This window comes from Trachymyrmex septentrionalis, unplaced genomic scaffold, assembly GCF_001594115.1.
Source record: "Trachymyrmex septentrionalis isolate Tsep2-gDNA-1 unplaced genomic scaffold, Tsep1.0 scaffold60, whole genome shotgun sequence".
Classification (NCBI taxonomy): Eukaryota; Metazoa; Arthropoda; class Insecta; order Hymenoptera; family Formicidae; genus Trachymyrmex; species Trachymyrmex septentrionalis.
In genome coordinates this window covers 2,901,732-2,921,583 of record NW_017305779.1, presented here as the reverse complement: position 1 = coordinate 2,921,583, position 19,852 = coordinate 2,901,732, and the positions used below count along the sequence as shown (strand labels likewise).

The following is a 19,852-nucleotide window of genomic DNA, read 5'->3' as shown; positions in this document are numbered from 1 at the left end:
TTCAGAAACGCTTGCACTTGTCTTGCATTTTACAAAAACTTAACTAAATATTATAAATAGGAAAAAAATTATAAAAAAATTTTAAAAAATGCAATGTAAAGACAAAAAATAGAGCTTCAAAATGGCATTCGAATTTTGTATCTGCAACATTTTTTTTCCTAAATTATATAAAATTGAAAATTGATTTTAATATTGTTTGTTATTTGTTGAAGCGCTATATCTGAATACAACTTCGTCGGATAGTTTTACAAATAAGTATTTTAGATTTTAAATTTCAAAATGAAAAAAATTGATGTGATTTTTCACATAGATATTGTATTTTTTATTTTTAAAAATTTTTTTGGTAAAAATTACTTTTTAAAAAATGTTTTTAACTTTGACACTAACAGTTTATGGAAAAAAATATAAAGTGGAAAATGTTTATCATAATATGATTGATTCATATAATTTTTCCAAATTTTTATAAACTGTTTCGAACGTTAACTTTATAAAAATTGTTAACGATCAAGAAAAAATTTTTAAAGCTCTATTTTTTGTCTTTTATATATATTTTTGGAAACTCCTTTACCATTTTTTTTTCACCGAGATATTTAAGTTTCTATAAATTGTAAGAAAATTGCAAATATTTCTGAATTTATGAACGGTAGTGTTAATAACAATATTAAAGTTAAAGAAAAAAATAAAAAAGGATGTAGCAAGATATGTACATGAAAAGAATCCCGTTCGCTTTGCCGCTCATAACGCTTGTGAGCATTAAAATTGTCCTTATTTAATATTTACTAAACAAAAGATGAAACGATGCTTAAAGCGTTGTAAACGCCAAAGCGAACAAAGCCTTTGTGAATCTCTGTTATACTATAGGATCTCTAGCTGGATTGCTAGTTGTATTATAGCGTTTTTTCTCTTGGCTGCATTATCGCCCACTAGTGCAACACTCAGTATACCGTGCTTCCATAACTGGTGATAAGTGTCGTAAGCGAACTCATTCGGTGTACCCGCTAATAATTGGTAATCATCATATAGTTGAATTAGGTTATGTCAGTTGGCGAGACTTCGGAGTTTAGGAATGCGAAAGAAATATGACTGAACGTGCCTGTGGTATTGTTACAAATAACCACCACACTGATATTGTTTTAAAATCTTACAGGTACTGTACACAGTTATCAATCTTTTTAAGAAACAACAAGTGTTGTTTACCGCGCTGTTACATTTTTACTTTTATAGCAATCGAACGTTACTGATCGTAACGCACTTCAAAAAGTTTGGGACATTGCTGATAATAAATCGCGAATCCGCTGTGAATGATTACAGTAGCGATGTGTTCACAATAAAGTAAGTATTGTATATTGTAGTTGTAATAATCATATTAAGTATGATAATTATAATGTATAATGCATATTCTATAATAAGCCGCTATTAATAATAAATCAGGAGCTAGAAATTGATCAATCATAATTAGTTCTTCTTACATTTGACTATGATTAGTCAATTTTTAGCTTCTGGCTTCTGATTTATGACTAACAGCTTATTATAGAAGGCCCATTACGATTACGATGCTTATCTGGCGATATGATAGTCAATAATGAGAATGAGGTTAGGTGAAATCCACGAGCATCGTGAGATTGATTGATAGGCCAAACCATAGAACAATATTTAAAACATTATTTAAAACAATATTAAAAATATTATTTAAGACAATATTAAAACTATAATTGCAGCATTACGATAAATGCAGATGGACCTTAATGTATTATCTATTTAATAAAAATTTACAGGACAATCTTTGGCAATGAGAACAATGACATTGATTTAGCTGCTAGATATATAGCACAACAAATTAACATTGAGAAATCATTATTGCTGTCAATAGCACTAAAAGATTATGATTTGAATACTTTGAAGTCCATTGTCGCTGCTATAAATCAGATAAAACCGTGGTAATGTTACATTAGTTAAAGCATCATGAGCTTAATCTTTGGTCAACTTGTTATTGGCCCACCTGGTAGTGGGAAAACAACATATTGCAATGCAATGTCCAAATTTTTGGAGTCCATTGGAAGGAAAGTAGCCGTCATTAATATTGGTATGTTAATTCAGTATTTATTCTATAACTCTTAATGACAGTATCGATATCAGTTGCGCAGGTATGGTATGATAAAAAAAGCAGTACTACGACATTATAACTGACACGGCGTTAAGAATTAGGATAAAATATGATTATGCTTTTTTTTCTTCTAAATCTAAGACTAAATCTAAGCCAACAATTGCCACATTTTAGATCCGGCAAATGAAAATATGGAGTATACTCCAGCGGCAGATATATCTGAATTAATTAAACATGAAGAAGTCATGGCACATTTTGGACTTGGACCAAATGGAGCTTTAGTTTATTGTATGGAATTCTTAGAAACCAACATCAAATGGCTTATCACTAAAGTTTTGAATTTAAAGGATCACTACCTTATTTTTGACTGTCCTGGTCAAGTGAGTCGTTTTTCTTAAATTTTTTGTCTACCTTTACATGTATATAATGCTAAATAATACATTGTTAATGCATTAGGTTGAGTTATATACGCATCATAAATCAGTGAGTCAAATAGCAGAGAAGTTGAACCAGAATTTAGTAAGATTATGCAGCGTGCATCTTGTGGATTCGCATCATTGTAGCGATCCTGGTAGATATTAATGCATTTACTCGAATTAGTTAAACATATAAACTGTTAAAAATTGCTAATAATTATTATAATTTTTTAGGAAAATACCTATCCTCTCTAATTCTTTGCACAACAGTGATGTTACAAATAGGCTTGCCTCATGTAAATATAATGACAAAGTTTGATGAAATGAAAAAATTCAGCAATCAGCTAGCATTCAATATAGATTTTTACACTGAAGTGCTGGATTTAAATTATCTCTTGGAGCAGTTGGATGAAAATCCCTTCACTGCAAAGTAAGTTAAATATAGCTAAATAAAAATGTGTCATTAAAATTGAAATATAGAGAAAACTTTTATATTTGTAATATTTTATAGGTACAAAAAACTTAATACTGCGCTAGTATCAATAATCGAAGATTATAGTCTCGTTAGTTTTATACCATTGGACGTTACAAACAAAGCATTATTGCTACAAGTAAAGAACGCGATAGATAAAGCTAATGGATACGTATTCGGTGGCAATGAGCCACGAGACGTTCAAACATTACTCGCATGTGCAGTAGGAGCAGTCAATGAAACTGAAAAGATGTCAACATTGGATGAATATTTATCGCTTTAAAGTGATACTACAATATACTAACATATTATACATCTCTATTACATTCGTTTTTATGTAAGAATATCTTGACATTATTTTTATTATGTTTATAAATAATAAATGCTGTGTAATTGATAAAAGTGCTCTTGTTATGTGCATTTTTCAATCCAATTGATTAACAAAAATTTGTGCTAGATCATCGTAATCGTAGACCCTTTTTAAAAATGTGTCTGTAAGTTTTAAACCGGAAATAGTCTGTAAAAGAGCAATATTTAGTAAAATGCATTAAAATGAATTCTCATAATTCTCATAAATAAATTACTCACAATAATGCCTGTATCCAAAATAATGAAGCAGAGAGGTATATCCATGGAAACTCCAGGTTTCAAAGTGCCAATTATTGTGTCAGACATCCCACACCAAGCTATGGAATTATTTGACTCTAAACTCAGTAATAATTCCATACTTCTTTCTCTGTACAAAGAAATGAAAGAATTGTTATTATATTCATGATAATTCTGTGTATTTTTGCACTGCAGTCACACTTACGATGTATTTATAATATGACATGTACAATTAACTGGTTCTTCAAGATAAGCCTTTAAAGGAATATCCTTTATGATAACCCTCAGATCTCCATACTCAGGTGCCTGAGACAAACGAATTATGTTGGTGCGTTATTTTATATAACTTTTTTACGTACTCATTGAAGAATAGTACACAACATACCATTCTCTGCAATTGACTCGTTTGCAATCTTCCTCTTTCTCCTAAATTACTTCTCCATACAATATCCAATTTGCCAATATTTGTTGCATTTTGCATCATTTTCGGATCTTTTAACAAGCTTAACTGTGGCTTTAAACAATATAGATATTGTCTACTACAGCCTGCATCTAATAAATTTACACTTCCGTAGATAGAGTCTCCCTCGTCGTTTGTATTTAATGTAGTCACTAAAACATGGCGCGTTTCGAATTTAAGGTTTTTAAACTGATATTTATAATCATCTTATTTCAAAACTAAAGATGCTCTTTAATTGGCTTATGACATCTTTAAATATAAGAATTATAAATACATGCTTTAGTCAACATTACAGTCAATGAGAACTTACCGCTAAATAAGTGGGACGATTCAAGAGCAACTTTTTCTAAACAAATTGGCCCAGCTGTTAGATTCTGTATTTGTGCTTCGAGATATACCTCATCTGACTTTAATAAATATTATCATGAAACCGCGAAAGTAACACAGAGAGAGAGAGAGAGAGAGAGAGAGAGAGAGAGAACATTAATATATCATAGTATTAGTATAACTTACTGAATACTTAAGTATTACCTCTGCATTATAAAATTTAGTCTTCACGTCAAGCGGTTTAACTACTTGGAACTTGAAATATTTTCTAAATGACAGTGGAGGTCCAATCTGATTTGTATAAGACACTTCACAAACTAATCTAGAAATACAAGAAAGATATATTTTCTATTTGAAGAAAAAATGAATTTTTTAATACAGAAACTTATAAATATCCTTACATATGTGTACCTATTTCCTTAACTTCATGATGAATAACTTCATCCACTGTACTGTCAGGTGCTAATTCTTTTCCTTCCAGGTTATTACTCGAGAGTGGAATAACTTGTGTACTTGTTTGTAAATCTGCCTATAAAATGTAGAAATGTATAATGTTAGGAAATATAGAAATGCATTTGATGTCAAATAAGATCACTTGAGATAAAATCTTAATGTGTACTTAAACTTACTTTTACAGTAACATTTGTTACCACTTGATTACTGCCATTGTGAACACATAAATAACTAGAGAATATCTCTCCTAAATATATATTTCTGAAATAATAAATATCAATTTCAATATTTGTTGAAATATATACTTTTCCTGTTATTAAACGCAAAGAAAAATTCTCGGTCAAGAGACATACCCAAAACTTTGAGGCAATACCATAAATTGTCCTATAGCGAGTGCCTCCATGCCTTGCAATGTCGTACAATCGTTCTTAAGTTCGTTGTTCAATGTATTACCTGGCAAGTCTGTAGAATCACATGTGACAACCATGGGACTGGCCAAGGTAGGTCGTGTCAATCTCATTACTATAAAAAATAATTTGTTCATAATTTCATTAATGTATATAATTTTCTTCTACATCATTTCTCCAATTAAAAAATTGTTGTACATATATCAAATAATAATACTCTCTATCTCCAGATAGAATATAGAAGTTATGATATTTAAAAAAATGTCATTATAACTTTGTTATTAAAAATGACAAATAAAGTCATGATGTCGTTCTTCTGACATCATATGATTTCTGTGTTCTATCTGGGTAGTCTAAAATATGAAAAGCAATATAATTCTTACTGCTTCGCGACAAGTTACCTTTCAAAGTTAGCAAATGTTCACTTTTCGCTTTGACTTCCATTTTTTCTGCTTAAATCACGAAAAAAATATTAAACAAACATGGTTTAAAAAATAAATTATTTATATATCACTGTGTCAAATCAATCTGTGTCACTTCAGAAATCTAACTTCGTTATCTTATGTCAGATTTGTAACTGCACCACAATGGTACTTTCTACACTTTCAGGTGCTTTCTACACTTAAAATAAAACAGCTATGTATTATTTGGCAGTAGAGAGTAAAAGAAAGAAAAAGTTAAAAAGTATACAAGATTCCTAAAAAAAAAAAACAAATTAATCAATAAATCGAAAACTAATTTTTTAATCGATCAGTCGACATGGTTACGACTTATTTCGATACATAATTTAAAATGTAGTTCTAAAGGATTCAGTCCTTTATTTTTAGAAATTATTAGAATTGCTAATGCGATATTATTATTTGTTATTTGCAATATTAAACACAATTTCTAAGTAAATTGATTCGACATTTTTGACATTTTTGCATATAATATGATACCGTCAAAATAATTTTCAATATATATTGCAAATATTTTATAGAGACACTTTAATAAAAGAAAAATGAAAAGAAAGAGAATGTAATATATATAATTTACGTCTTTTAAAAAGATTGATACAGTTTCCATCATTTCCAACGATTACATTATCCTAAGTCGATATATTTATTGAAGAAATTGAGAGAACGCGCTATGAATCAATGAATGCGCTATAGCTATCAGTTGAAATAGAAATGTCGAAGGATTTATTTCACAAATATGACCTTAATGGGCGGTGTTGTGATTTATAGTTATAATTACATATTTATTATCGTATTGTAATATATACTTTCCGTCCTCTGGATGAAGGTATGCTTGCTTAATGCATTTACCGAAAAGATAACCTCTTTTGATGGTACTTCGAATTTTGAGAAATCGTGCCAGCGGCCGGTGGATTTGCTAATTGTACGCTATATAATTATCATTTTATGCTTGTTCGTTACGTAACTATCCCTTCGCGCGATACTGTTATTTCAAGTCGCTCGAACTAGTGATTCACCTCTATATTTTGCTTATATTATATATGTGGCATTTAGTCTCATATACATCTTTTTCTATACATTTTTCAGTGTATTATAAACGAGCAACTATGTTTGACCAAAGAATCATAGCAATCTGTTTTCTTGTGTGCTTTGTAATAGTATTTAACTTCTCTCTTCATCGCATTGAAGAGGGTCATGTGGGGGTGTACTTTCGAGTAAGTTGTTTTGAACAAGTCGTTTTTCCATTATCTCCAATAGTCTCATTCCTTTTAACTCTATGAATATTTGTCAGGGTGGCGCACTATTACCTCAAGTGAGTAATCCAGGATTTCACATGATGATACCATTTCTGACCACATATCGTTCAGTTCAAGTAACTCTACAAACAGATGAAGTAAAGAATGTACCATGTGGAACTAGCGGTGGTGTTATAATCTACTTTGATCGTATAGAAGTTGTAAATATATTGGATGCAAACAGTGGTAAGTTGTGGAGTAGTCACTCTTTTAATTTTTAAGAACATTGATATATTGTATATTCTTATTAATATATTAATACATATATTCTTGTTTAGTTTACAATATGGTGAGAAATTTCACAGCTGATTATGATCGCACTTTAATTTTTAACAAAGTGCATCATGAATTAAATCAATTTTGTTCTGTACATACACTACATGAAGTATACATAGATCTGTTTGATCAAATTGATGAGAATCTAAAGACTGCGCTTCAAAGAGATTTGAATGAATTAGCACCTGGTCTTAATATACAAGCTGTAAGAGTAACAAAACCGAAAATTCCTGAAACAATCAGGAAGAACTATGAATTAATGTAAGTACTCTGTTAATTAATTGAGTTCCTTTAGGTTTCAATTTTTTTAAATGTTTTTATAGTTCATATATTAACTTGCTTTGAGAATTGTTCAGGGAAGCAGAGAAAACGAAACTGTTGATATCTACACAACATCAGAAAGTAGTGGAAAAAGATGCTGAGACTGATCGCAAGAAAGCCATTATTGAAGCTGAAAAAGAAGCGCAAGTTGCAAAGATTCAATATAATCAAAAGATTATGGAGAAAGAATCCCTGCAGCAAATGGCTGCGATAGAGGACGAGATGCATTTAGCAAGACAAAAGAGTCGTTCTGATGCAGAATTTTACCAGATGAAAATGCAAGCTGAGGCGAATAAATTACTTTTGTCTCAAGAATTCTTAGAGCTCAAAAAGTATGAGTCATTGGCACACAATACGAAAATATATTACGGGCAAGACATTCCAAGAATGTTTGCATATGGAAGTTGTTCGAATGATGTCAATTTTAAATCTAATAGCAATATTGAAGAGAAAAAGTTATGAGCAATGAATAATGCTCTACAATTTATATCTTATTATTATTATTATTATTACATAAGATGAAATATGAGTAATCATATTTTTTTGGATAAAATACTTTTACGATAAAAAAAATTGAAAAACTTTGAAAAATTTACATGTTCCAGTTGTGCGCAGGCACATTTTTTTCTATATAAAACATTACAAACATAGATTACACATGATTTTAGAATTTCGGAATGTTACTTATTCCTCGAAATTTGTGTGAGAAAAATTCTGTATGAATGTATTAAATCCATGTAGATAAGAAGATACATTATGAATACACAAATACATAATATCTTTTTTATTATACATAAAAAACAGTTTCTTTAATACAAGATGATATTATGTGATAACTACACAATCATAAATTATAATAATTACAATTACAAAAAAGAATATATCTAGACTAGAGACCTGAGAAAATGAGAATTGAAATAAACTTTTAGTTCGGTTACAGTTATCAATAAGCTCTAATAATTTTAGTACGACTTTTCTTCAAAGAAAAGACTTGTTTTCTTAAATGAAATAGACATGTTAAAATTATAATAATATTTGAAATATTAAATTTATCTTATGATTTATGTTTTATGGTTATTAATCTCTAAAACAGTGCTGGGATTTACTTGCACATTTCAGCCGATTTTCAACTTGGTTCCTGTCCCCCTCGGTTCCTGCCGATCGACACTTAGGTTGGGCGCGGGTCAGCGCGGACTGAAGTAAGTTGAAAATCGGTCGAAACAAATAAATCCTAGCACTGCTCTAAAACATTTGTAGTAGTTCATATTTTTTATTTCGTTTATAACTGTACTTCGATTGTTTTTATATGAAAATATATAATTGGTAAAATTTGTTCATTTAATTTTTCTCTCCCACTCCCCCCCTCTCTCTCTCTCTCTTTCTGTCTCTCTCTCTCTCTCTCTCTCTCTCTCTCTCTCTCTCTCTCTCTCTCTGATGTATCAGAGAATAAAAAAAATTAATACCAAATTTAAAGGTAAGCAAATTTTTTAAACCGTTTTTCAAATTTATACACGTCGAGAAATATTGGGATAAAATGAAATGAAAATGTGTCATTTGACTTTTTTACGGTGTTCCTTCGTTCTACGCGTATGAACTTTGGGCTCCTCCAATGGTAAGGATTTAACGTCACTTATATTCTGATTTAGCGTCCGTAATTCCTCCAACGCTCTTTTAGCTAATTTCCCTTCTGGTGTGGTCAACGGTTCCAAAAGAAGCATAGTCAGAGCTTTCTTTAAAAGATCTCTAGCTTCTTCCAATTGACAGGTCAATTGCGTTGAAGAAATCTCACGCGCAGAATAAGATCGATTTGCCAATATTATTATAGGTAAATGCATCTCATATAACATTATGCCTGAAATTTTTATAATATTGATAAATATTTTTCGTAATTATATAAAAGTACTTTTATAAAATGTTATAATATTTACTTATTAATTTACTATTTGCTTATTATTTTTTCTACATATTTACAATTTCCTATCAGAATTTTTTATATTCTATAATATATAATTAATATACAATTAGAATTAAATAAGCAATATTGTGTTCATACCTTTTAAACGTGATATACCTGGCTCTACTATATCTAAGACATCATAGATTTCCTTACACGTATCTAACATTTTTTGTACAATCTTTTTCTGAGGATTGAGGGACGTTATTTCTTTTCTACAAACCGTTAATAATTTCTGCTTTAAAGACAACATTAGGAAGTGATTGGTATGCAGCGATCGGGATAATTTTTTAAGCAAACTGTCTATCTTCTGAAAAATATTAGCTATTATTACTGCTGTAATGATTATGAAAAAAAATGCTAAGTTCTAAATATATTTCCAATTTATATAATCACGAACTTTTATGTCAACGTCCTCACATTCGTCGATAAGTATTCTGCATATGTTTAACGTAGCTCTGATCAGACGACCGCCGTAGGTTCTCTTGCACATCTGACATTGCCATCGACTTCGCTCATATGGATCGACGATGGAAGTATCTTGTATGGCTATAAATCCTTTTTTGCAACGCGGACATAACACGCTACTCAAATGCGACTGCAATTCGTATGGATCCATACATAAAGAGCATTCGCATTCGAAATACTTTCCTTCTCGAAGATGATCCTTTCTATCAGCTGTACCCTAGTTAAATATATTGATAATCCAGTATTAGTTCCAAGTTTTCCAGCACTCGTATTCAAAAAATTATTTCTTTGGATCAACGAAAATTTCTTTGAATACAAACAAAGAGATATTTCTCTAAAATTAAAATATTTTTTTTTAGTGTATAAACAAATTCTGTGATTGTTACTATGTTATATCATAGTTGATTATTTTTTCTCATATTCGACTGTGATTGGTTAATTTTCTATGACTTAAGACTCTACGACTGCTATTGTAGACCCCGCTTTACCCTACAGTATTTATACATAAAACAAGAAAATATTGCTTTTTAAAATTCACTTAATAGATATTGCTAATAATAAGAATCTCTTTTAAATATAATGATGATAAAAATGTTTTTTATAAAAAGGCAGCTTTTAATTAAATCATTAGATATTATTGAATACAACTTAAATTAAATCTTCGAGTAATATTGAAATATCAGCAAAAAAGCAACATATTAATTTTCATCATATTTCAGTAATTACTGACCAGCAGCGACGAAGTATAATTGAAAAGGATAGGTTCATTCTGTTTAATTGCTACACTTGCATAAACAGTCAGCTGAAAATTGTCGTCTACAGTGAGATGAGTATTGCCTCTGCAATCATGAGCCATCAAAGTTGCTTCAATATATAAACCTCGCAGAAGGAGACCATCAAGTGCACTAGGTGATCGCAACTCAAAAGTATTCACATCCAAAATTCCGCACAATTTCTGCATTAATTCCGTGTTCGGTGGCTCAATCTCAGTCGGCCAACGAAGCCTTCGGATTACCTGTGTTACATACACAATATTGCACGTTACAGAATGGACATCTCTTGGTAAATATTGGATTGGAGGAAAAATTCTACGGTATTTTCCCAAGCAAAAACAAATCATTACGATATCAATATGAAGTCAAAATGACTCCAAAATAATCATTAAAAGTAATTTTTCAATCATTTTCGATTCATTTTAATGTCTTTTTAACGTTATCGTGACTTGTTGTTCTGCTTGGATTGTTAGCTCAAAATTATATATACAATATCTTCGTTAAAAATGATCATTTAAATAAATTTCAATTTAAATAAATGGTTTTAAAGCTTGAAATCTCTACTTTCGAATGGTTACTATATTTTTTTAATTTATGTAAGTTTTATAATTTTTATATACAGAAAACTAGTTGAAAAAAGGGAAATTTTTCTTCTCACTTTATGGGTCTATCATGTGCCAAATAAATTTACGAAAATTTTCGACTATCTATATCGTAAAAGTTTGGAGTTTTCCTTACAAAATCGTTTTTTTTTTAATATTTCTACAATTTTTTGTTCTTGAATTATTCGCGAGAATAAAAAGGAACATTCTGATTTTACTCATAACACTCCATAAATTATTGTATTGCAATTTAAAAAATTCTTAAAGATTCTTAAAGCTGAAATGTTGCTCTATCGAATAGTATCACACGAATTTAATTTTAAATATAAAATATATAGAAATTTGAGTTAAAAATATAATATTACTATTCTTATAACTATTGCGCAATGGAAAAAATAAATCACATTTTTAGCTTAAATGTATATTTTTTTTAAATTGGCAATTACACCACTTGATAGAGCAACGTTTCAGCTTTAAGAATCTGTTTTATTACAATAATTACGGTACGATGGTTTTTAACGGAGTTGTAAGCAATCAAAATCAGAATGCTCTTTTATAACATTTAATCCGCGTGTAACTTGGTAACCAAATGTATTAGAAAAATTTTTTAAAAACGAACTTTTAAGAAAAACTTTAAGCTTTCACGTTAGATTATCAAAAATTTTGCAACAAATATATATATTTTGTATATAATTTTGAGTTGACAAAATTCCGCAGAACTTTTTCTTCAACTCAATATCTTAGGAATATTTACGCTATTCTTTTATTTTGCATAGTGAATTGTGGATTAAATGTTCAAAATATATAAAAATCTGATTTATGCAAAACTCACATCTACAACATTGACTTCTCTGTCCCTCCAAACGGACGTGCCAATCCTTTTATCCAAATGAGCCTCCATACAATTTATTTTTTCCCACACAGCTGGATTCTTGTGTTTTATTATCCATAGCCGCAAGGCCAATAAAATTCCTGCTGCATCAATTCCGCTTTCTGTTAATAGATCTCGATTATCTTTAAATATTTGGCATTCTTCATTCGTATGAAGATTTGTCCGTATCTTTAAAGATAGGAAAAAGAAGATTAAAAATGATGATGATGATGATGATGATTTCGAAAGTATCATAGTGTTATGTAACACGCGCAGCAATTCTCAAACTTTATTTTTGTTATATTATTTTTGTCTTTCTTAGATAAACAAATCTTAGATAAGCAAAATTTCATACAGTTACTAATTGCATACATTTTTCCCAAGTAATCTTGCTTATAAGAGTTTTTAAGTTTTATCCAGTGCATCCTGCTCCCAATATATTTCTTTTCTCGTATGAGAACAAATTCTTTCTCTTTGAGAGAATCGCGGATGTAATGTACTTCAGTTTATTACCTCGCATGCTACGCTGCACAGCGGCACAAATTTACATCTGGAGCAAGCGTACTGCTTTCCTTCGCCAATTTTTGGTAACGTGCGCATACAGGCAAAACAGAAACAATCCTTCTTATACACCATCGGACCGACCGCGATTGGTTCTTCTCGAATTATAACTTCCCCTGCTGCTATGTTTTTAGCTGTTACGAGATACCTTATAAACAAAAGATATGTAATATTACAAAAATAATTACAATTGTGCAAAATATGTAATTGCTTTAATATATAGTACACATCATGTTTATTTTTGTAAATGCAAGAAGTGCTAAATTTATATTTTAAGGATAAAATCATAAACATATAAAGGGATTTATTTTTTCTATATTAATTCTATAATTTCTATCAAAATTATTTAATGAAAGACAAAAAAAATAACAATTTAATTGTATAAAATAAAGAGTGTTTGCAAATGATAAGATAATGTTTTGAAATGATCATATATTTCGTGACTTCGTCACAATTTGATTATACATTGATTATATATTTATTGATAGACGTATACATAAATTATGCAAACGTATTAATATTGTGCTAAATAGTTAACTTGTAATTGCAATTATACCTTCCAAGTTTTTTCGAATGCGCAATCTTATACTTCGCAGTGGGCGTCATGTCTCCAGATTACTTCCTTCAAGTTAGCGATAGTCGATCCGTAACTGGTATCAGCAAGCAGGCATCAGTAATACGAACCGTCTTCCTTAGGCACTCACGCGACACGCTGTATTATTAGACACCGCATGGCATCGCGCGCAATCTGTAATGTTAGTATGCAGAACATGATGCACGCAGTTACAACAAAACGATAAAAATCCCATGTAAATTTTTTGTATACACACGCTATATCTATAATATGTATACATATATTTGATACAAAATCAGAAATATTTTTAAAATGTTGTATAAATTTCTTTAATTTCCATTCTTTTAATTATTGAGATATTCTTCTCTGTACGAAAACAATTCAATAATAATCAAGACTATTGTAATTCATTGTAATATACTACACATAATATTTTAAAGAAAGATATTTGTGTGTATATTTAGGACTTTCAGGACGATATTTTACAGTTTAGCCTGCTTCCAATTTCTGTTTTATATATATGCTATACATATATATTCATTTATTACATGTTTAAATTTTTGCGAATTAGATATAAATATTTTCCATATAATTTTCTCTTCTGATTGTTTCATAAAATTATTTCTCTTGATTAATAAATATAAATAGATGGAATTGGCTATTAGTAACAAGAAATCTCAAGAAGTATAGCGTTTATTAATATAAGTAAGTTTGTACAAGTAACGAAGTTTTACAAAAGATACTTATAAATCATTTATGGACTGTTCCAGTTGAATTATAGATTCTTTTGCGACGACTCCTATTTGTCCTTCGGATGTTTCTGATGGTTCTAGGCTTAATATCGTAACCGCCTCTTTTAGGATATTCGCCGCTTCTATCATTTTGGACTTTAATCTGGTTTCGTCAATGACACCGGCATTCCACTGACCTTTAGCCAAGAATAGTAACGGTGCGTGTAACTCATATAACGTCATGCCTAAAAAGATAAGACAATAAAATTATCCAAGCATCTTTTCTCTAATTAGAAACACATTTAAGAAGCACATACCTCTTACACGACTGTACCCCGGCTCCACAACGTCCAATACTTGAAGCAATAAACGGCACATATCGACTTTGTGCTCCAATACAACATCTGGCAAATCGTCTAACAAGTATTCATCCACTCGACCGTACATTTGAGTCAATGAGTGCCTAAGAAATATTATTTTTAGGAATTATTAATAATATAACATGAAAAGTGTACGAGAATACGAAAAAAAAAATATATATATATATATAATTAAAATTATTCATTAAGGTACGTATCTATTATTAGATTTTTGATTAATTGCAAATTTGGCGAAACGAATTAAGCTCGATAAAATAAAGTTAATTCCTGAATTTAATTAATTTACCTTAACATTGAAAGAAAGGCATGATGAGGATGTAAAACTAATCGATACTTTTTCATAACGGTTTCCCTTTCGTAAATCGCATCAGCTCCATCAGCTCCACTGATTGCTTCAGCGGCGTCTACTTCCGCTTGAATAATCCGGAGAACTTTTTGCACTGCTTGTCCGTTGGTAGAAAAATCGCAATGCGTACACTTCCATGTACTTTCCGAATCTGACAAATATTTTTAATTATGAAGACATAATTACTATTTTATATTCTAAACGTTAATAGATTTGAAACTTCTACCAATGTCATTATACGGAATCGCCAAATATTGAAATCAATATAATTTCAATTCCTGACACTGAAAGAACTTTATGTTTTTGCATTTTGTTTATGCGAAATAAGCATAAGAAACGTTATTGCATGATTAGAATGTCTAAAACTGAGTTCAACTTATTTCAATAATCCTTGATTTTTGTTTAATTAACGTTACAACCAACTTAAAAAAAAAAAAATATTATAATAGACATTATTGCACGATACCTAAAGAATCCAGTGATAAAACAATCCCGTTGTCGCATTTGTTACACTTCAGCGAAGACATGTGAGTGCCCAATTCCGTAGGATCTGAACATCGCGGACACGCGCAGGCGAAGTGTTTACCCTCGAGTAGATGCTCTCTTCGTAGGATCGTCGGAAGTAACGAGTGAGTGTAACTCGCGTAAAGTTCACCGCCCGCAGGAATTTTAAGTGTAGTACGCAGCCGTATCCTGTAGAATGGCGTGTATAATTGCTATTTGCATTTAATACGGGACTATCTTCATCAGCATAATAAACCGTGTGAGATTTCTTGAAGGATCGCACAGTGTGCAAATTAATTGAGGAAGGGTTGTGCACAAGCATGTAACAAGTAAGTAAAATGCTGTTGCTTAGATACCGTGCTTAAATTTTTTGCTGGCAGTAAATGTTTAGTGTCTAATATCATTACAAACAATTGCGTTTTTATTTTATTAAGTAACTTGTAAGTAACGATTATTAATTGATATACCTATAATCAACTGGCGATATGCTGTGAGATGTGTTCGAGACACATGAGTGATTCATCATAGCGACTGTTGGATAAAGGCCACGTGCGCTGAATCCTTTTACCGTCCGAACTTCGAACGTATTAATCTCCAAAATACCGCATATCGTTTGTATGTACTCCTCTGTGAATCTGCAAATATTTATTGACTGTTTCATTTCAAGTAATACAGATCTACATTAAAACAATATTAAGCGGTTCCTAGACGCACAATATTATTGCGCAATAATTTTGTACAGTATTATTGATGCCACCTTTAAACAATTTAAAACGAACAGTTTAGGAGCTTAATAAGTCTCCATACGATTAATAATATTTTACAATATCAGATATTGTGTAACAATATTAATCGCCTAGGGATCGCTTTAGTATTATAAAATGCCGCAATAAATATACCTATCAAGTTTGAGCCGTTTTCTCAGGTAATCTACGATATTGATTTGATCTGACTTCCATTGATTTTTCCGACATCTTATTTTATTATGCGCTTCCATATCCTTTATCTCTTTGTTCCATCTTTCGACGTTTCTCTCCGACTCCAACAATAGTCTCAACGGCGTTATGCATTCTAATTGCGGAACACCGTTTTCGCTATTCCCATCCAGCGCGGCGTCTACGTTAAACTTCTCGTTCGCCTGTTCAAACACCTGCCGAAGAAAATAGATCTTTATATATGCAAAATATAATATCAAGAAAAAACAGACATTCACAGTTAAGGAAAGCTACATATCTATAGCTCTATATATATTTATATAAATATAAATTAAAATGACTGCAATTAAAATACTGCAAAGCTTTCCAATACTTTTCATAGCTCTTCACTTATTGAAAAGATTTACGATCACAATTTTTCGCAGAATTTAAGAAAAAAGCTCTCTAATTAAAATCTTATTTACCTGGCACTCGTAATCTTTATGTTGTGGAGCATTTTCGCATTGTTGGCCACATACAGGCCATCCGCACTTGGAACATATCGGTTTGTCATCCGGTACAGGAGGCCAAGGTGTAAAGCAGGAGAGACACAAGGGATACGTACATGCCTTCGGCCCAACGACAAAGGGCATTTCCGTGACGATTTCTTCACCAGCATATAGTTCTCTATTCGCGATCATGTATCTGTCAAATCAAATGCAATTTTTTTTTATAAACACTTTAATAAAACATATGTGATCAAAATAATCGGAGTCCAATTTAGAAAATTGCTGATATAATTTTCTTTGCCACGTCAAAGCAGATTTATTTCTTTCTAAAATCATAAACTTTTTAAATTCTTTGACAAATCTATTTTACTTTGTACACATATCATATTTGAATGATTTTACAAGTTTATATTATCGTGTGAATCTCCCGTGTATTCATCAATTCCTCCGGTTCCTTTGACTTTGCAAATGTTTCATAATTCAGATTAAGCATAATGCATAAACCAAACAGTTTAATGCACCACGAGTTTTAATTAAGAGAATATCATACTTCCTTATTTAATTTAAAATTACTCGTAGATTTCTTATTCCATATTTTATCTCAGATTTGAATAATTTATTAGCTATATTCTTTCATTTTTTCTTACCTGCCAACCTGTTCATTCTGCAGCACTTTGTATGCCTGCGATGCGGATACGCCACTTTGCTAAAATCAGAAAACGAAATCGTGTGTTGCTAAAACTGAAATTATTATATCGTAAATTGCACGATTAATGTTACAAATTTTAATATCTCTCGCGAAAATTATAAATAGGTAAGAATATCTAAGATCATAGGAATAATTAGGGTGTAAATTCTATCAAACTCTGATTAACTCGATTAGCTGTTAATTCAATTAGCCAAATATATTTGCTGTAAAATGTCTCTAGAATTTATCATCCCTAATTTTCTTTACATAATCAAAAAATATAAAATATTTACTTAGTTCAAGTATCATTTAATAAGTTATATATATATATATAATCGAGTTAATTAGTTTGATTCAAATATCATTGCGACATACCGATTCTTGCGACATGCTCAGGTGAGAATCAAGCTAATGAGAAGCAATTAACTTCCGTCGTCGATGAGTTGTTGATACCGATTGAAGGCCCGTGCTTGAACTGAGCCAGAGATCGTAATTACCAGGCGCTTTATTTCTTGGCTCATTGAAAATATTGCACATAAGCTCTGCCAATAGTACAATCTACAGTTTCTACTAGACGAATAGCGAGATTTGTTTCGCAACTTTCGGACACGACGCGTTGCGATCTACGCGGTCGGTGTGTATTTTTGGGACTTCAAATGTACAGAAGCATCCAAAAGCTGATCGTTTTCCGAGATCCATCGATTGCATTATTTAAAACTGATAATAATGAACCTTTTCTTTTACATTTAAGAGGATCCTAAAACATATTTTATCTCTAATAATAATTTTTGAAATTGATTATTTGACAATTATTAATAAAAATATATTAATTCTGTTACTACAAAATACGATCAAATCCTATAAAAAATATAAACAATATCAATAACAAAGTTTTATAATATATATGCGTGTGAAATAATTTTATAAAAAGTCAAGCAAAACATTATAACATCAAAAAGATGTCAAAATGACTCCAAAATATTATTTATAATTCATTTTAACGTCATTTTAATATAATTTTGATATTACCGTGACTTGTTCTGCTTGAGAAGTTCTCTCTCTCTCTCTCTCTCTCTCTCTCTCTCTCATGAGAATCGCTAAAAATATTAAACAAAATAATGTAATTACCAGCTTTAACATTTATTCCGGGGCAGCAGCTTTATCTGTATTTAGATTATTTATCTAATCTAAAAAATTATCATTTTATTTAAAAGCGTCAAAACTCTGCTCGATCATTATTCGGTGATTTGATCATATGATCACATCTTTTCACCATCGTCTTATTGTTGAGATTCTATCACCATGTTGAGGAACAATGACAATGCTGAAAAATATTTTGAAATTTAAACAAAATTGTAACTTTTCAAATAAATTATTATAATAATCTTTTTTCAAAAATAGAAATAAGTTTCTTAGTTTAAAAACTTATATTAGAGATCCTATTTTTAAATTAGAGCGCACATTATTTGGTATAATATATAAAAACACTGTATACCAAAAGCTTGACAAAAAGTCGAAAGGAACTCTAGAAATTCTAGTTATTGTTTATAATTTTATTTTACAAAATGACAATCTCTCGAATGATAGCTTGGCAATGATCTCCCTTTTGATGTTCATCAATCATCCGCTGTAATCCGAGCAAACGCCTAGATCAAATTTTCATATAATCATATTAATGTATTGACATAAAAATCTATATAATATACATTGAAATATATAGTATATTATACATATATAAATTTGCACACTTATTGAAACATGTGAGAGAGAAGATTAGAATAGATTAAATAAATTAGGATAAATTAGAACGACAAATTATATAATTTAGAAAAATTATAAGTAAATATAGATTAGGGCAGCCCTTCCCTCCTCCTACATATATAATAATATGAATATGAAATTATAACATTGATGTTATTAATGTTATTATGTTACTTTTAGTTGATGTTTACAGGATAATTAAATTTAGAATTATAATTTAGCTTAATTGTGTGTATAATTACAGAATTTTTTTTGTAAACAATTCTGCCTATAAAATTATTTCTAATTTAATTGAACCACTCAGCAGAAGTAGATTCGAACAGTTTGAACCATTCGATCTATCGGACCTGATTTCAGGTCGAAGTCGAGCTCTGCGCTCGCGATTAATTGGATTAATACGAACATCTTCGCTTGGATTCGTCTGAATGCCCGAGATGTTTGATAGTCCTGATAGGTACTCGCAGCTCAAACGTTTCCAGTTCGATCGCACGATTCAAATCCAAACGCCGATACGGAACACTATCGTGCCGCCTCGGCCGCGCAGAAATAGGCCGGGCGCTTTTTCTCACACCACGTCGATACGCATGCGCACAATCCGTAGGTCGCAGACTCTTTCTCTCC

General features: G+C 30.6%; 5 protein-coding genes and 1 long non-coding RNA gene across 11 annotated transcripts; 3 read left to right on the top strand and 3 right to left on the bottom strand.

Moving 5' to 3' along the window:
- The first annotated feature begins 950 nt into the window (after positions 1-950).
- Positions 951-3,291, top strand: LOC108752587 (GPN-loop GTPase 2). Its single transcript, XM_018493514.1, has 7 exons — positions 951-1,147; positions 1,225-1,332; positions 1,776-2,083; positions 2,279-2,484; positions 2,561-2,675; positions 2,755-2,950; positions 3,032-3,291. The coding sequence occupies exons 3-7, from the start codon at positions 1,963-1,965 to the stop codon at positions 3,273-3,275; spliced, it is 882 nt and encodes a 293-aa protein (XP_018349016.1). The 5' UTR covers positions 951-1,147; positions 1,225-1,332; positions 1,776-1,962; the 3' UTR covers positions 3,276-3,291.
- A 2-nt stretch (positions 3,292-3,293) lies between these two features.
- Positions 3,294-8,917, bottom strand: LOC108752585 (trafficking protein particle complex subunit 13). 3 transcript variants are annotated; one of them, XM_018493510.1, is made up of 11 exons: positions 8,702-8,917; positions 7,011-7,081; positions 5,192-5,360; positions 5,015-5,099; positions 4,787-4,914; positions 4,590-4,707; positions 4,369-4,465; positions 3,984-4,210; positions 3,804-3,904; positions 3,581-3,728; positions 3,294-3,509 (listed from the first exon to the last, which is right to left on the bottom strand). In XM_018493510.1, exons 3-11 carry the CDS (start codon positions 5,356-5,358, stop codon positions 3,417-3,419), a joined length of 1,164 nt encoding a protein of 387 aa, XP_018349012.1. In that variant the 5' UTR covers positions 5,359-5,360; positions 7,011-7,081; positions 8,702-8,917; the 3' UTR covers positions 3,294-3,416. The 3 variants fall into 3 exon arrangements, with proteins under 3 accessions (XP_018349012.1, XP_018349011.1, XP_018349010.1); XM_018493509.1 differs by lacking the exons at positions 7,011-7,081; positions 8,702-8,917 and adding exons at positions 5,647-5,694; positions 5,797-5,840; XM_018493508.1 differs by lacking the exons at positions 7,011-7,081; positions 8,702-8,917 and adding an exon at positions 5,647-5,815.
- On the top strand, positions 6,369-8,128 carry LOC108752586 (erlin-1-like). 2 transcript variants are annotated; one of them, XM_018493512.1, is made up of 5 exons: positions 6,369-6,529; positions 6,790-6,917; positions 6,995-7,184; positions 7,277-7,535; positions 7,631-8,128. In XM_018493512.1, exons 2-5 carry the CDS (start codon positions 6,810-6,812, stop codon positions 8,055-8,057), a joined length of 984 nt encoding a protein of 327 aa, XP_018349014.1. In that variant the 5' UTR covers positions 6,369-6,529; positions 6,790-6,809; the 3' UTR covers positions 8,058-8,128. The 2 variants fall into 2 exon arrangements, with proteins under 2 accessions (XP_018349014.1, XP_018349013.1); XM_018493511.1 differs by having other exon boundaries at positions 6,369-6,625.
- A 114-nt stretch (positions 8,918-9,031) lies between the features above and the next one.
- Positions 9,032-14,504, top strand: LOC108752588. 3 transcript variants are annotated; one of them, XR_001939574.1, is made up of 6 exons: positions 9,034-9,069; positions 9,311-9,420; positions 13,421-13,579; positions 14,047-14,103; positions 14,259-14,347; positions 14,424-14,504. It is a non-coding gene; the product is annotated as an uncharacterized LOC108752588 (long non-coding RNA). The 3 variants fall into 3 exon arrangements; XR_001939575.1 differs by lacking the exon at positions 14,047-14,103 and having other exon boundaries at positions 9,032-9,069; positions 9,308-9,420; XR_001939573.1 differs by lacking the exon at positions 14,047-14,103.
- Positions 9,111-13,437, bottom strand: LOC108752583 (protein msta-like). Its single transcript, XM_018493506.1, has 7 exons — positions 13,381-13,437; positions 12,777-12,972; positions 12,225-12,452; positions 10,748-11,032; positions 9,950-10,234; positions 9,649-9,859; positions 9,111-9,447 (listed from the first exon to the last, which is right to left on the bottom strand). Exons 1-7 carry the CDS (start codon positions 13,428-13,430, stop codon positions 9,146-9,148), a joined length of 1,557 nt encoding a protein of 518 aa, XP_018349008.1. The 5' UTR covers positions 13,431-13,437; the 3' UTR covers positions 9,111-9,145.
- On the bottom strand, positions 14,081-18,176 carry LOC108752584 (protein msta-like). The gene is made up of 9 exons (XM_018493507.1): positions 17,846-18,176; positions 17,430-17,488; positions 16,759-16,978; positions 16,259-16,509; positions 15,827-15,994; positions 15,322-15,548; positions 14,796-15,006; positions 14,447-14,592; positions 14,081-14,374 (listed from the first exon to the last, which is right to left on the bottom strand). Exons 1-9 carry the CDS (start codon positions 17,858-17,860, stop codon positions 14,142-14,144), a joined length of 1,530 nt encoding a protein of 509 aa, XP_018349009.1. The 5' UTR covers positions 17,861-18,176; the 3' UTR covers positions 14,081-14,141.
- Positions 18,177-19,852: the final 1,676 nt, after the last annotated feature.